This window comes from Homarus americanus, unplaced genomic scaffold (assembly GCF_018991925.1).
Source record: "Homarus americanus isolate GMGI-L3 unplaced genomic scaffold, GMGI_Hamer_2.0 scaffold57965, whole genome shotgun sequence".
NCBI classification, from domain to species: Eukaryota; Metazoa; Arthropoda; class Malacostraca; order Decapoda; family Nephropidae; genus Homarus; species Homarus americanus.
The window spans coordinates 935,865-953,063 of record NW_024725031.1 but is presented as its reverse complement, the minus strand read 5'-3'; the positions used below and the strand labels follow the sequence as shown (position 1 = coordinate 953,063).

At 38.8% G+C, this 17,199-nt stretch overlaps 1 protein-coding gene across 1 annotated transcript; it reads left to right on the top strand.

Annotated features, from left to right (window-relative positions):
• The first annotated feature begins 724 nt into the window (after positions 1-724).
• Positions 725-11,747, top strand: LOC121864619 (cytochrome P450 2J4-like). Its single transcript, XM_042363714.1, has 11 exons — positions 725-999; positions 3,460-3,580; positions 5,344-5,474; positions 5,933-6,102; positions 6,243-6,388; positions 7,501-7,588; positions 7,978-8,134; positions 8,299-8,479; positions 10,407-10,525; positions 10,753-10,893; positions 11,451-11,747. The coding sequence occupies exons 1-11, from the start codon at positions 915-917 to the stop codon at positions 11,648-11,650; spliced, it is 1,539 nt and encodes a 512-aa protein (XP_042219648.1). The 5' UTR covers positions 725-914; the 3' UTR covers positions 11,651-11,747.
• Positions 11,748-17,199: the final 5,452 nt, after the last annotated feature.

The following is a 17,199-nucleotide window of genomic DNA, read 5'->3' as shown; positions in this document are numbered from 1 at the left end:
ACAGTGTTGCAGTGTTGAACAACAGTTTCGTAGCCTGGTCTTCAATTGGTATTTCACTAGCAGCTGAGCAGTATTGTTGTGTCGTCAGAGCGAATTACGAATTCCGGTGTCATCATACAGATCTCCATATATACGTGGACTGAAGAATTGGCACACGGCAGTTTTCGCCAGCGAACCAGCACGACTAGTGTGATAACCAATCATCTGTTTTCTGATCGCCGGAGGAGGAACTCACCTAAACTCACGCTGGCCAGACTTGTCAGTAATTTAGAACCTCCCCTACTCAATTTCTGGGTACGCCCCTGTGATGTGTACACATGCACACACATACATACCGACACACACACATACAATATCATCCAGTAAATTCTATATGATCAATGATATATAGCAACGTGAAAACGCGAAACACAAGCTCAGGGTGATCTGTTTTTGTGCAGGTGTATTCAGCACATGGATGATGGTGACGCCCGCGCCTTGCACACTAACGCCACCTGTTGATCCCGCGGCCAACTATAAAGTAATGTGTCTTTATGCGGTCTTCGCCTTGCTTTCTTGACTTTCTAATAATAGTCTTTGGTCACAACACACTGGCAGATTGTTCCAAGAGTTCACAATTCTCACTCGATTCTACCACGAGTCACCCAAGATAACCCTTATAGGTACTCGTTATCGTAACTAATAAGATAATGGCAAGACAATCTACGTTCAAGGAGGGTTAGGCAACTCACTACCCGTAGTCGTCTCCTGACTGTGGGAAGGAGCATACCGAGGTGGTGGTGCTGGAAGACAGTACATGCACGAGTATAAAGGCGATACAGTATTCATTTGTTTCTACAGAAGGTTGGAGGATAGCCTATAGCAGCGTATTCTATAGTAATTGCCTTCGTCTAACTGGTAGTGGTGGTGCAGAAATGTGGTCGACGGTGACCTTGTTAGTGACTGTTCTGGTGATCCTGTTGGTGAGAATGTGCCGCAAACCTTCAGGATTCCCACCTGGTGAGTATACTGTATATACAGTATATATATATATATATATATATATATATATATATATATATATATATATATATATATATATATATATATATATATATATATATATGCATTAAAATCAGTAAAATTTGTTTCTTAATATATGGATTTATTTTTTAATAAATCAATGTTTTTCAATTATACATGTTATAAAACCTCAATTGGACTCGAAATGTAGTCAAAAGTTGCCCGAGAACTCCTGTACTTTCTCTTTTCGTCAGTTTTCAGGCGAAAATTTTGACCGAGAACGGCTGTATCGCTGTTTTTCTAAGGAATAATGCAGAATTTTGGCTAGTGTGATAGCCTCTTTACATGACAAATAATATAGTCCGCAACTGAAAAGTGAAAGTGGGTCCTATAGGCATACCTGTCCTTTAAGGACAATGTGGATACATCACACTGTATACTAAGCTTTTGGTACACAAGGAGGCAGCATGGCTTGCACTGCTCTCGACCACATTCACTTCTCCAAGTTGTAAATTGGGTTAACTGGAAGTACCCGTGGAATGAACCACCTATGCATAGAACAGGAGGGAGGGCTGTATCCACTTGACCGCCGCACTCCCCGCAACTGTACTTGTATTTAAAGGGAATAAGCCAAACGCGCACACTGTTTTGTCCGACAAATACTTAAATAGATCCAACCTTGTTTTAGATCTCATCTGTTGACCTGAGTTCCTTATATACATTCAAGATCTACTGTACATTATCACCACGTGTGTGTGACTACTTATTGAGGTCAATGAAATTTTTTTACGGGGATTAGCCCACCCGGACACAGGTCGCTGACCCACATCGAGGCCTGGGGGGCGAAAATTTAATAATAATGAATAATTGTCATAATAATTCATAATAAATAAAATTTATGATAAAACAAACAAAAATAAAATAATAATAATACAGTAACTGTAATAATAATTTTAATAATAAAGAACTATAGATACAAAAATGAAAAAAGATCAAAAGTGAGAAACGATATACAAGTATGTCTGTTGTGTTGCCAATGGTAAGAGAAACAATTGAGACCCTGCAATTGTGTGTAAATGAAGCAGAAAGTCAGATCAGCAACCTTGGGACTTGGTCACAATTTTCGTGATGCCATATGGCAGCAGGGCCTACCATTAGACAACACATTATGCTTCCAATATCTTCCCAGGCAGTAGTACCTCCCTGTTTGGTAGCTACCTACTACCTCCTCCCAGTGTACACTCGCCACAAAATGAACAAGATATCTGAACATTGCTCTCTGAGGAAGTTTTATTGCAAATTAAATTATTTCTTTTCACCAGTAAATACCATAAAGACTAGCTACATTATATGTTACTCGTCTTTATGTCTGGTTGCGAAGTGATTCTCAGTATTTCGTAATAATCGAAATACTGAGTATCACTTCGCAACCAGATATATACCAACCATTTTGAAATGACACGAACCACAATGCTCATTTTGAAATCTGTCAGGCCCAGCCAGCTGTTCGAGAACTTTTGTGGTAAATGGACAGCATATCATTATCCAAAGGTCGGTAGGGGTTGGCTGGGACTCAATGCAAATAAGAGTCATGCAACAAGTCCCACGACAGCTCAAGGTAAAACATAATTACTGCATAGGGTTCAGTTTTATTTAGTAAAATCGCCAACCAAGTTTTTATTGCTTCAGCATGCATATACTGTACTGTATATAAGCAACACAGGTATACAGTTCAGCATGTACTGTATTTAAACAACACAGGTATACAGTTCAGCATGTACTGTATATAAACAACAGGTATACAGTTCAACATGTACTGTATACAAGTATGCCTAGACAACTTAGGTATACTATCATTGGTTAACAGTAAGGTAATTCGACCCTTACATGGTACTGTAATCAGTTCAATCTTACCTAATCTAATCTAACGTTAATTTAACTTCACCCAAATGTAAACTAACGTAACGTAACCTACCACTAACCGAACCTAACCTTACGCTAATTTAACTTCACCCAAATGTAAACTAACGTAACGTAACCTACCACTAACCGAACCTAACCTAACGCCAATTTAACACAAACCTAACCTAACGTTAACCTAATTGTCAGATATAGTTTGTGTTAAACCATATTCCCATCTTTGTTTTTCCATTTTCTACTTTTTCCCATGCTCGTTTTCCACCTTTTAATGTACTGTTCCACCTTTGCCTCCTCGCGTGTTTATACCATAGATAAATATATATATATATATATATATATATATATATATATATATATATATATATATATATATATATATATATATATATATATATATATATAGATAGATAGATAGATAGATAGATAGATAGATAGATAGATAGCTGGATATAGATAGATATTCAGTGAATTAGTCATACAAGTTCACGCTGATTCAGTTATAGGGTCATCAGGTAAACAGTTTCTCTCCCACACAAGGGCCTGGCGTAGTACCTGTGCTGGGCAGTATACCCTTCATGCTGCCTGACGCCACCAAGGCCTTCCAAAATTGGCAGAAGAAGTTTGGTAATATTGTCGGGATGAAGATGTTCAATACATGGTAAGTGGTTGTTTTTGTACGGGAACAAATTTTACTTCTCTTACTTTTGCTTTATTTCTTATTATTCCTTTTTTTATTCTTTCTTTATCTTTGTTTATCTTAGTCTTCTTTATACTGTTTTCCGTTCGATCTTATTTTTTTATGTTTTCTTTTATTTTTTTCTAATTCCATTTCTCAAAGCATATTCTGTTCTCTGTTACCTTTCTCTTATATACTTGTCTCTTATCTAGTTATATTCTGATCTAGAGCTTACCTAATGGGAACCCCCTTGTTACTTGACAATCTTCAATGCCTCCCAGGTTTTTCTGTCAGAACATACTGTAAAATATAACATTAATCTCTTAACTTGTGATAGTAACAGGTCAGTTGGGTGGTAGGAACGTGGCGAGGGCTGGACACGGGTTTATTTGTATTTAATGGTATCAAGGAATGGAGAAGAAACAAAGGTAAATACTGTAGGGATAATGACACCCCCAACATACAATAAAGATAGTTTATTTAAAATTAAGTTGAATACCGGATACTGTCAGAATATACACCTATAAACTAATCCTTGAGGTTCACTCAAGACTTGGCCAAATTTACGTAAATACTGATACAACACCAAAGACCACTTGGCCTCACTTCCACGTCAGCCAAACAAGTATTCAGGTCAACAGGACCAATGTTCAGTCAAAAGTACTCTGGGTTACTGATAACATTCTATGACATTGACATGTAACAAAGACTGGTCAGCCACTTCAATTACATTGCTACTTATAGAAACAGTTCATAGAACTTCTCAAACATCCGTCACAAGATTGTTCGTGTACAGTAATTATTATTACTCTCAACACTAGGAGATACTTATTTTTTCTACGGGGAATAGCCCATCCGGGCACAGGTCATCGACCCACAACGGGGCCTGGGGGGCGGAAGAATGAGAGTAAAAAGAAATAAAAAAGAAAAAGATTATATTAACCTACACCACGAAGATGCCGGAAAACCAGCTTTTTGAAGTGAGACAGTTTGGCAATGTGAGGAAAGAAGGATGTACTATAACAGGTTATTTTAGTGCTATCCTGTTTTGGGGGTAGTCACATAGGATTCTTTCTTTTTCTTCAGGTAGGTCTAGTTTTAGTATCTTATATGATAGTTACACTTCAAACTTTACGACAGTCGACAGGTTATGCTAACAAAATTAATGAGAATCTTAGATACAACATTGACAACAATTCCAATACACTCATCGGATTCTCTGAGGTCTGCAGATCAAGGAAATGCAACTTCAGTTTTGAATTGCTATCCTGTAACGTCACGAGAAACATAAATTGATTCCAGAAGTCGGCTTGACCCTCAAAACACATCGTCTTAACACTTTTTACATTACACACAAAGATAGATGCAGCTTTCAACATATACTCAATACACCTTGAATGCTCTTGAATGCTTCGGGTCACAGTAGGTATATCTGACTTATGGCTACTCATACAGGTTATAGCATAACTCATTAGTTTCACCCATATTTTGTGGACGGTGGAGCATAATATGAATAATGAAGTGTTGAACATACTAGCCGTATATTTGTGACCGTGCCATTTTGCAGAACCTTTCTATAACCTGGCTGTATACAACTCTGGTAATGTCTCGGTTAGGCTAACTTTAGGCTTAAAGTTAGGTAAGGTTAGTTTAGCGCTGAGATTGTTAATAAACCTTCAGATGAGATAAGCTAAAAAGAATGATTCTTCAGGTAATCACAAAGTTGTAATTTTATCCACCTACAGGTGCATTATTCTTTACGACACAAGCATCATCAAGGAGGCCCTGGGCAGCCACGCCTTCAGTGACAGGTCCAACTTCCCGCTCTTCCTCATCAGAAACGAAATGATCACGGGAGGCAGCGAGGAACCTCTTGGTATAGTGCCTATGAGTCTTGCTCTTCATGTTTTTACACGTCGTCAGTTCTGTTTTTTCATGTGCCCGTCTTGATTAGTTCTGCTCTTCGTATGTGTTCATGATATAGTCTTACCATGATCAGTTTTCGTCTTACCCTGATCAGTTCTGTTCTTGGCCTGATCAGTTCTGTTCTTGGCCTGATCAGTTGTTTTTGCCCTGATAATTTTTTTTTCATGTTCTCGTCCTCTTAAATTCTATTATTCATAATTATGTTCTCGTTCCAGTAAGTTTTATTATTAATAACTTCTGGCTCTGAAAATTTCCACGGCATTTTGAATACAGTCACCACTATCTATCTATCTATCTATCTATCCATCTAAGACCCAAAATAAAGTAGAGGATAGACCAGCTGTGACCACCAAACAGGACATCCCTTAAGTATTAACCCAACACCTTTTTCTTCTGCGCCTCCTGCAGGTATTCTCTCTACCAATGGGGACACGTGGAAGACTCAGAGGCGCTTCACTCTCAGGACCTTGAAGGACTTTGGCTTCGGGAAGCAGAGTTTAGAGCCCATCATCAGAGAGGAACTGGAAGAACTGATGGCTGACTTGACGCTGCAGGAGGGGCAGAAGGTGCAGGTTAAGGTGAGTGTGTGTGTGTGTGTGTTATCTATTCTTTTGTCTAATCTGATCGTCAGCTGTTATAATTCAAGTCATCTGTTGCTGTTAATCATACTGTAGACCCTCAATAATCTGTTGTTCTCAAGTGCTGTTATCTACCGCAGTCGCTGTTCGACAGGAGCATCATCAACGTGTTATGGGCGACCGTAACTGGCAAGAGGTTCTCCCTGGCTGACACTAGACTGGTCAAACTAAGTAATAAGGTCTCCTCGATGATGCAAAATTTCAAGCCTTTTCATCCAGCTTTCAGGTAATAGCGATAACTGTGTTTCCTCACCTAAAATATTGTGTTGCACGCAGACATGGGGCTGAAGCTGGCTGCGGCTTCTGGAAGCCAGACTTTTTGGACTTGGCTTCAGTTTCTGCTTCGAAACTTTCTCAAGGTTTTGCCTTCGAAGCCACAGGTCTGGTCTCGGACTTTCTTCTTTTCACAGACATACTGACCAGGCTGTGACGTCACAGTTGAGCTGCCCCACCGACTTTTCTGTTTTCACAATGACTTAACCTAAGAGAGTCCAGGAGTATGCTGCAGCCTGTGACGTCACAGCTGATCCCTCCTATTGGTCTATTCCCACAATGACCTGACCTGACCTAAACTTTGGACAAGTACCACGTCTGCCTTCCTGTGGAACATGCGTTCAGCATCACTGGTATGATCTCCCGACCTGAGAGATGCCGGCTGACCGACCCAACTTTGAAAACCTTAAGATTTGTTATAATATCCTCTACATGTTTCGTAGAGTTTTGCATAACTTAATGAATGGTGATGGCTAAGTAAATAAAATAAAACATGGATAAAATATGTTTATAAATATAAATTGTTACCCTTTTCAGTGTAGTTCTGGTTCCCCAAATTTTTCACATGACGCCCCCTTCTGCTTGTTACCATACCCTCACGCCCCCCCCCCCTCCCTCTACCAAATTCGCGACCTCCAGTTTGGGAAGCACTAGCCCATAGGGTAAGTCAAAACTTACCCCAAGAACAATCGGCTTAAATTAAAGTCAGCTTGTCTCAAATCCTTACTGCAACTTACAAATCATGGATGTTCCCATTAACATGTAAGTTAATACAGTATTATGCGTACACACGTTTTGGTGTAAAGGTTTCGCTGTTTTAAAAGCCTTGGCTGCGGTTTTGATTTTGAAACCTTTTGATTAGCTGGCTTCGGCTTCATGACATTTTAAATGGCGGGCTTTGGCTTTGTGATTTTCCATTTTTGGGGTTTCGGCTCCGTCTGATTGTATGATTTTTAATTTTTTAATTTACTGATATACGATGGGATGATCACTCTCTTAATATCTCGCATTTGTCTATCTGTCAGCTTCTCTCACCTGTCTTCCACTAATTACCATCTTCCTCAGGTGGCGGTGGGTCAGAAAGTTCTTCCCTAACCTCAAGATCTTTAAGATAACAGAAGGCTACATAGTTGACATCTTGGGATTTATTGAGGTGAGTCCTACTCTAAGTTGATGTACATTAAAGTAAGTCCTACTTTAAGTTGGTGTACATTATTAAAGTAAGCCCGACTCTAAGTTGGTGTACATTAAAGTAAGTCCTACTTTAAGTTGGACTACATTAAAGTAAGTCCTACTCTAAGTTGGTGTACATTAAAGTAAGTCCTACTTTAAGTTGATGTACATTAAAGTAAGTCCTATTCTAAGTTGGTGTACATTAAAGTAAGTCCTACTCTAACTTGGTGTACAATTAAGTAAGTCCTACTCTAAGTTGGTATACATTAAAGTAAGTCCTACTTTAAGTTGGTATACATTAAAGTAAGTCCTACTTTAAGTTGGTATACATTAAAGTAAGTCCTACTCCAAATCATATTGCCCTTACAGGAAGAACTTGAAAGCTTTCAGGAGAAGCTAAACTCCGGCTGTGAGGTCTCCCGCAATAGCTTCGTCGGCGCCTACCTTCAGGAGATGAAGGCGGCGATAGAAGAGAAGGAGAGCGATGAGGAGGGGGAGGGGTGTGTTAACCATTCCCTTCTACACAGTAAGTGATGGTAGAAGTCTGAGGAGGAGGGTGTTAGCCATTCTCTTCTTCACACTAATGACAATGATTTTAGTTATAAACCTTTTATGACGAAGACCAAAGTTTTAACGTGTACTTGGGAGTTAATTACGAAACCTTACCTGCCACCTCTCTCCCTCCTTCAGTTCACCATCTCAAGGCAATTGTCGTGGAGCTCTTCATTGGCGGGAGTGATACCACATCCTCGACCCTCGGTTGGGCCATCTACCTCTTGGCCTCTAACCCAGAGATCCAGCAGCGTGTACAGGAAGAGCTGGACCGAGTGATGGGCGGCGGGAAGAGCCTTACGCTTCAGGATATGAGCAGGTAGTCTGGTGGATGTGTGTAAATGGTAGACCCTGCTGCCATATGACATCACAAAAATTGTGACCAAGTCCCAGGTTGCTGATTTGATTTTCTGCCTCACCTACACACAGTTGCAGGGTCTCAGCTGTTTCTCTTTGGCAACACCACATGTAGCATACTGTATATATCGTTTTTCACTTTTGATTTGTTGAATTTTTCCATTTTGTAGTTATTTTAGGTTAAATTTATCACCCCCCCACGCGACCTGTGACCTCGCCAGATGCGCCAAATAGTGTTGACGCCTGGCACCCCGGGAGTGTTATTACCGCTGGCGTCAGTACTGACGAGTGAGTATTGGCGTGTGAGTGCTGGTGTTTGCTGCCCTACCCGAACAAAGATTGGAGGGTGGGCGGTGTTTACGGAGAAGAGGTCTTGATTCCGCTAAATGAATGGCTTAAAAGGGTAGCGTGGCTGCCTGGACTTCAGGAGATCGCTCACTCGAGTGATGCTGTGAGGACCAGCCCTCCCCTCGAGTGATGCTGTAAGGAGCAGCCTCCTGCTCGCACTGATAAACACCACACAATCCTGTCCAAGAATTTGTGCTGAGACAATTTACACAGTACTGTTGTCTCTTGGAACACCATACTGATCTGCATTGACCCGCATTTGTAAGTACAGTAAATGAAGACATACCCCTCGGTACTGAAATATTATTGACTAATTACGTCTACTCGTTTTTGCCTAACTTGGAGTAATAAGACAATGCAGAGTGAAGCAAAGTTAAGATTAATAGAGTTATGAACTTTGTATCATGTTACTATGCTCAAGAAACAATTATAATTAAGACAAATTGTGTGAGACTTACTAATTATGTATCAGATAAATCACCATGTAATACTAATGAACGCCTTGTTGGAGTGTGTAACGTTGCCGGGATGTTGAAGTTGTGGGACACTTGGTGAAGCAGTGTTGGAGTCCTTGGTGTCCGGAGGTTGAGAGGAATCCTGAGAGGAGGATGAGGCAGTTGTGTGACATCGGTGGTGCAGGGCTGAGTTGTGGGATATCGTGGATACGGTGATGATGAATACGTTGGCGACTCCAACGCTGTAGTCGTAGTCTTAGAGTTCAGCAATTTGACAGCCCAGTTCGTGAATTGGACAAATTAGCTGCCTAGTTTATGTACACATGGGCAACATCGTGTATAAGAGATTATAAGTTTCCTACAACTAAAGTTGTGGGTGGCAGGGGTGGCAGGGACTATATAAATAACAGAATGTCGTAGACCCTCAGTCCATGCTGCCGTGTTAAGCCACGGCACCTTTTTCTACTCCTACAACTCACTTCTATCCATGCCTATTACCATTCCACTGAACCTTCTTCATCCCTGTCACTTATTTTTAACCACTACCACCCCCAGTCAGTTCTTATAGTGCCTCCTATGTGATAATCTCGTTTATTGTGATAGGAAAGGCAACATGGAGTTGGATGGTTGCAACACTTTGTGAAGACTGGACAAAAGCTGCCCAGAGAGGAATATCACATACAACAAAGTTTGCAATGATTTTTCTTGCTGCAGCATATAAAGTTGCCAAAAGTAATGACAACAAAGGATTCTGAAATGAACATAATCCATGGATTCCACATTGAATCTGGTCATAGAGGTGAAAAGAAAAACATATAAAAAAAATTGTCAGACCAGTATACAGCAACTACCATAAAACCATCAAAATGGCATCTTACTAAATCAAACGGAAAATAAACCACGATGCTCTCTAATATCAAAGCTGCCAGCTCAGTTTCTCGAGAGAATTGGGTCAGGGATGTTAAATACTTCTCCACAGGTAAATAAGTTATTTGCCCCATGTACCCATTCTTGTTAACCCAAACATGTATGGCTGTATAGTGTATAACTACTGATTATTACCATCTCCATCCCTCTATTCTTCAGTGTACCCTACACGATGGCCACCATATACGAGGTGCAGAGAGTGGCCGACATCTTTCCCCTCGGTGTTCCTCGCCTGACCAACCAGACCACTACCCTACAAGGTCACACCATACCCAAGAGTAAGGGCTATTATTGTTTATTGATTGGATAATAAATTATTACAGCATTTGAATTTATCGATCAATTAATTGTCTAATTATTTGATAGATTCAATAATTGACAGAAAGATATATATATATATATATATATATATATATATAAGAATACAGATTGGTATATATTCGCCTGGACAAATAGAGATAGATAGAGACAGACTGTGATGATGCACGCTGGGATCACCACACAGGTACCGTCGTCTTTGTCAACATGACTTGGTGTCTGAGGAACCCGGACCTCTGGCAGTTCCCGGACAAGTTCTATCCTCAGCACTTCCTTACACCCGAAGGCACCCTGCGAAAGCATGAGTACTTCCTGCCCTTCGGTACAGGTCAGTGGTACTAACCCTGGCTTGGCACTATGGTATTGACACTTTGGTATAGGGTAGGTATACGTATAGAAGCTATGGTCAACACGACAATCACACCCTAAGTTAATGAGCTCTATAACCAGTATTATGGATTAATTCAAGAAGACTGGACAACTCGCCAAATGCACTGGCTAACCATCACACTGGAACACGATCCATAAATTGATTAACTTCCAAGTTCCCAATTACTGCTGAGTAGACAGAGGCAATTGGCTTAAAAAATTTGCTTATATTGTATAGTTTCACCCTGCTGACTACTACGCCACACACACACACACACACGTGTCAATTTTAAACTATTAATGTATTTGAAGTTTATAAATTCAATACTGATTTTACAGGTCAACAGAGAGAGAGAGAGAGTACTTTAAAAGACGATTAGAAACATAGATAGATAGATAGATAGAACAAAAATACCATTTGTGAGTGAGAATTGGATTGATAAACAAGCAAGGAAAACGGGTGTCGTACTTCACCTAACTGTGACAATAACTCTCCCACCTATCACGACCCTTCAGGTAAGCGCGTGTGTCTAGGGGAGTCTCTAGCTCGTCTACAGCTCTTCCTCTTCTTCACGACTCTGGTTCACCGCTTCTCCTGGCGCCTCACTGATGACCCCGTTGTGTTTAAGACGAAAGGCATCACCAACGCTCCGCCAGATTGTTCCGTCTTCGCCACCAAGAGGAATTTGCCCGACCAGGAGACTCTTGAGGCCTGATGGGCTTTATGGTACATGTGTTGACTGACTCGTTGGGCTTCACTTAAGGTTCTCGGGTCAGGTGTATTTGGTGAATTATATCTCTCACTTGACTGTCTTTTCTGTCTATGAACTCCACATCCTTCTCATCTAATGACTGATATATACTATGTGTCTTATGAATTTTTGTGTTTCAGTGTTATTGTACAGTTAGGATATTTTCGACCAGTTCACTCAGCGTTGTCAATCCACCCTATCCGTGAGGTGTGAACCCGGAGAGTATCGGCACGTGAATCCCCAAGTATTCACAAGTAAGGGGGAGAGAGGGGCGCCGGGGGATGACGTTGGACTGATGTGTAAGGGGGGGTTGAGGAGGGTGTTCAGAGGCTAGAGAGATAGGAGGGGGTTTAGGAGTTACTTGAGCAGTTACAATGAAATATTTATTAAACGAGGATATAAATACATAGGGCAAAACACTTATTATGCTTAGAATGTGTTACCGCACATTTGGGTGGAATTCCCAGGTTGTGCTACAGGTTTGAGCGCCTTTGTGGATATTTACTGTCTTTTTTTAATGCAACTCTCACGTAATCTTGGACTAATGGAGTCTTTCAATATGGTGTCCTTTTATGACGGGGTGACTTTCATGACCCAATAAATAAAGGATGTACTGCATCTAATTGTATTAACATGAGCATAAAATTATTAATACAGTATAATTTGCAGTAAAACATATCCAGGAAGTTGGCAAACTATGTTTATTATAAACAACATTAATATGTGAATGACAATGATAATTCAGTCGGCAGCAGTTCCACCTATTGTCAGCATTTCGTGTTTGGTTATACTGTAGTTTTAACACAAGTGACCAAATAGAAAGTCAGTGACTCCTGCCACCTGTCTGCTGGGAGGTAGCGTTAAGGCGCAGTGGTATGACGTGATGTAAGAAGATGAATGCAAGATGATATCTGTGCGCGCTGGGCAAAGGATTATGTTACATTACATTTAGTTGTAGCGTCATTGAGATAAACCAATAATATATTATTGCATCCTGTCTGCCATACCATGTGGACATGTCATGCTTTTCATGTCAACTTTGAGTCAAACCTGAGCCATAACGAAATGTGGCATTGCACGAGGAGAAATGGTACAGTATTTACATGCGGGTTTTTTGTCTGCTACAACAATATAGAGTACTATACTATACTATATTAATGGTGTAATTGTGCAAATAATGATCACATAAGATGCTTCTCCCATTGTGTAAGGGATATTTGGTAAACAGTTATTAAATTTTACACTTTACTTGACGATCTCATAACGATGAAATGAAGTGACAGATTTATACTGTGTAACCATCCAAGCTACTGCTTCAGCCTTACATTGCCCATTGCCCGAAGACTGATGTCATCACTATTCATATATATATGTGCTGGTTCTTTGCGTGGGTAGCTGAGGTAAAGTCATGTATCGGACTTAAGCTAGTAGACTAACTGATGTATTATGGTTTTGATAACATGTTTTATTTTACGGATCACTTACAAATAACAGTTACTCGGTGACAGGTCCCTACTTAGACACGAGGTGCAGTTCAATTTTTGTCAGTTTTTTTTTTTATATAAAATGAAGTTAACCTAAAGCAGTGTCAGCATTTTATTCACAGAGTGGTCGGTTACCCTTGCTCATTTACAGGTTGATCAGAAGTCGTAGCCTCTCAGGTATACAGTACCTCTTATCATGGTTGTGTGCAGATTAACGCTGAGCAAGGCACCAAACAAATGTAATTTATTATTATTCAATATAACGCCCATAAAGGTTACGACATAGGCATATATATATATATATATATATATATATATATATATATATATATATATATATATATATATATATATATATATATGCTGATAACCACAAGGAAAGAAGAAAACACGAAGTTCCCAAGCGCGTTCGTGTAATTCACATCTTCAGGGGTGAGTACAGACTGGTTATCAGCATATACCTAGATCACGCGCACCTACAGTGATTTACTTGCGTAGCTTGAATTTTTGGGTCGGTGGTAAAGGCCCAAATTTTCCGACAAAGACAATTGGGCGTGACAAAGATACTATTTATCAACCTCTTATCACATCAAGCATTAGAATTTACAGGCAATACAAAGAGTCTATTACAACAAGAGGGACATATACCGTTATTCTATAACATCTGCATTAATAGTTATACAACAACAACAAATACACTGACACTATAACTGAAGAAACGAGTCATAAAGGAAAACATCACAATGCATTATGAACCAGATTATTTGGAACATTTTAATTATACGCTCCAAGATATAAGAATAGAAAAAATAGCATGGCTACATCAACCGTATATTGAGAATGTGTATGGTTTAATTGGATTTTGTTTCAGTACAACTGCAAGTGAAACAGAAAAGACAAAAGAAGTGTCATTAAAATTTTGGGAAATAAGGAACAAGAAACAACAATACCTTTATCAGTGAGTTACTTCGTGCGGATGCTTAAGTAACCAGTAACTTATTGGAAAATTACTGTTCACTGTTCACAATGTTCATACATTTTTAAACTATTTTCCACTACTCAAAAATTTCCCGTGTTTTCTCTAAAAGAAATGGTTGTTAAGGATCTCTCACAGACAGGTTTGCAAAAACTTCACGATTAATTGAAATACAAGATAAATGGCAATCATTATCCCGTTTTTGTACTGCACAAATAGGTCTTGAATCTTCAAACCGCTGCAAGATCTCTAGTTGTGAGCAGAAGAAGAATGCAAGGTTAACGCAATCTCAAGCAGTGTAACAATGCTCTCATATTGACCTTTCATCTCCTAATTGATAATGAAGGTCGATAGATCCTTATAATCCCTTGGTACAGCCTCTCCACCACATACCACAGGTGTTCAGCAGTGAGTACAATTGTCGTACTCGTGTTCCACTAAGTAACTCGATTAAAGGAACGTCCTTTGAGCAGAAGTATCTTCAGTTTGCTCGTGATTTTTCTTCGTCAGAGCATCATTAATGTCCTCGGTGAGAGTTATTGGCACGATGCATGTGAGTGCCTTGAGTACACCTATTTAACATGACTAAGTAAGACGAAAGGTTTATGTTATGTGTTTTGAAGTAGTCGTCCAACCTCTGATATGTTTCTTTATCCCTTTATATTTTCCTTCAATAAAATCGGTAATCTATGATAATATGGCTCCTAAAGTCTTTTCAACTTGTATATCATCCAAATAATATCTTCAATACAATTCACAGTAATGAAATTATAAATTAATAATTAAAAAAAAAAGAAATGTTAAAATAAGATAGTTTCCCAATAAATTCACTTTCTTTCACTCATTAGAGTATGGAAGAAGACAGACTTAAATAATATAAAATTTAATAAAATTACACCAATGAAACCTATATTCAAATAAAACAACAAGACCCACTCATATAATTAATAAGATACAGTATATTAAAAAAATAATAAAGAACATTCAAGTAAGTAATGAAGCATACTGAAATAATTAATGGACTTACCTTCAATGAAACATAATCAAAGGAATGGTGGAGACTTACCTCACTGGATGACAGACAATTATCACTAAACAATATAAAGATACAAAACACTAGCTTCACTAAGGCGTTTTAGTCGTAATAATCGACCTTTCTTTTGCATCTAAATCATCTACAGCACTTTAAGAGTTTGTGTAAAGGAGGAAAGTTAATCCTTACTTTAACAGCCAATACACACCCTATAGGCGCCATAATTAATGGATCTGGAAACTTTATCTATTGAATAAAAGGTGCTCTTTGTCTCAACAATAGCCAATATTCACCCTAAATATTGTAATTCGTATATTTAAAGTCGTCAATTTAATAAATCGCAAAAGTTTTCCTCGGTGGTATTATTTTCTTAATTTTGACACCTTTGTATCAATAAAAGTTGACCCTTACTTCAACAGTTAGATTAAATACATTTGTTCAGGTAAATAAGTTAGCTTATATGAGGTAAGTATGTTGTAAAGTTAAATAAGATATATTAAGTATAATAAATCGCTTTAGATATGCTAGGTTGGGTTATGAATGCCTTAACAGCAGCCATTGGTTTAGAACTTAAAACAATTCTCTTTTTAATTTCATACTTATGTTTTGGTAACTATCATGAAAAAATAATACTGAATAAAAAAAATCATGGAAATTAACAATGATACGCACTGATTACTATCTACCCAGACAAATTACCTAACAGATAAAACTGTTGTATTTATCTACAGTATTTAGTTTCATTTATAACTGTTAATGACACATTTATTAACCTGTAGTAACGCTCAACGAGTTTATTTGTTACAACAGTAATACTGTACATAACAACGAATTCTATTACAAAGATGACGCATTTCCTCAAACGAAAAACAGAAAAAAGTCGCAAACTACAATTTTTAGAAGTATTTTTCTAAGGTAAAGAGTAACTTTAATTCCGTACAAAAGCATTTAAAATATCTAACTTAAATGAACCAGAACAGTAAAATATTGACAAAGAAAGACAACTTAGTCAAGGGCTGCGTTCAATTGGGAAATACTAGAGGCTACATAGCGGTCGGTCGGTTAGACTCCGGGGTTGTAGTGAACGGTCGATCAGCTGATCTGGTAATTGTAAAAAAAAAAAATACTATATCATCACATTGGTTTAACCTAAGTATTAGATTATTGTTGTAGCTGAATATAATTTGTTAAATAGCTGCTGGTGTTTCTTTCCTTCACTGATTGGTATTTTTTCATTATTATTTATCATTTAACCAAAATTATCAGCTTACTAGCCGTTCGGTCAGTTGATTCGTTGAGTTACATTGCTATGAACTTTATTTCTCAAACGTTAGTACAGGAGGAAACCTGTGATGGTCGAGTCACGCTCGATAATATACCCTTCTAACGTGTGTCCGAGAGAAGGAGGACTCGAACCCCTGACAATACTGACAACGGTGATAGATATCACACGTTACCGCTGTACCACCACTAACATTGTGTTAGTTTCGGTCGGGTACTAACCCACAGTTAGATAGTTATGTTTCTACAGAAATTGACTCAATCTACGACATAATTATATGAAAAAAGTGATTTATAGAACGAACACAAGTAGGCACTACGAAGCTATCCACCTCTCCTGACTACGGCTCGCTTCTCACGGCGTGCAGAAAATACGACATTGCAATACTGTACCGTTCAGCAGCCGAGCACATCTCACGCGTGTTGCCCCAAATGAACGCAGCCAAGTTGTGTTAACTATGAGTGTGTACTGACCGAGGGCGATCTGCTGGTGAGCCTTGTTGGCTTCTCACCCCAACATTGCTTATTGCGGCTCAACACTCAAATTACGATCAGTTATTAAACACAAATAATTCATATCACTTATCAAAACAAAATCATGTCATTTAAGCACAGTATAGCTACTTACATCACCATGTAATACAAGTTAATTAAATTGCCAGGATACGAGTCGAGTCTTGGACGACCATATATTTTACTATTTCAATACTTTTCGAGATCACTTGGTCGTATCAACGTC

Coding starts and splice junctions, on each gene's coding strand:
- LOC121864619 (XM_042363714.1), top strand. CDS start 915: ATGTGGTCGACGGTGACCTTGTTAGTGACTGTTCTGGTGATCCTGTTG. Junction 8,135..8,298: donor TAACCATTCCCTTCTACACA/GTAAGTGATGGT, acceptor TCCCTCCTTCAG/TTCACCATCTCAAGGCAATT. Junction 10,526..10,752: donor AGGTCACACCATACCCAAGA/GTAAGGGCTATT, acceptor ATCACCACACAG/GTACCGTCGTCTTTGTCAAC.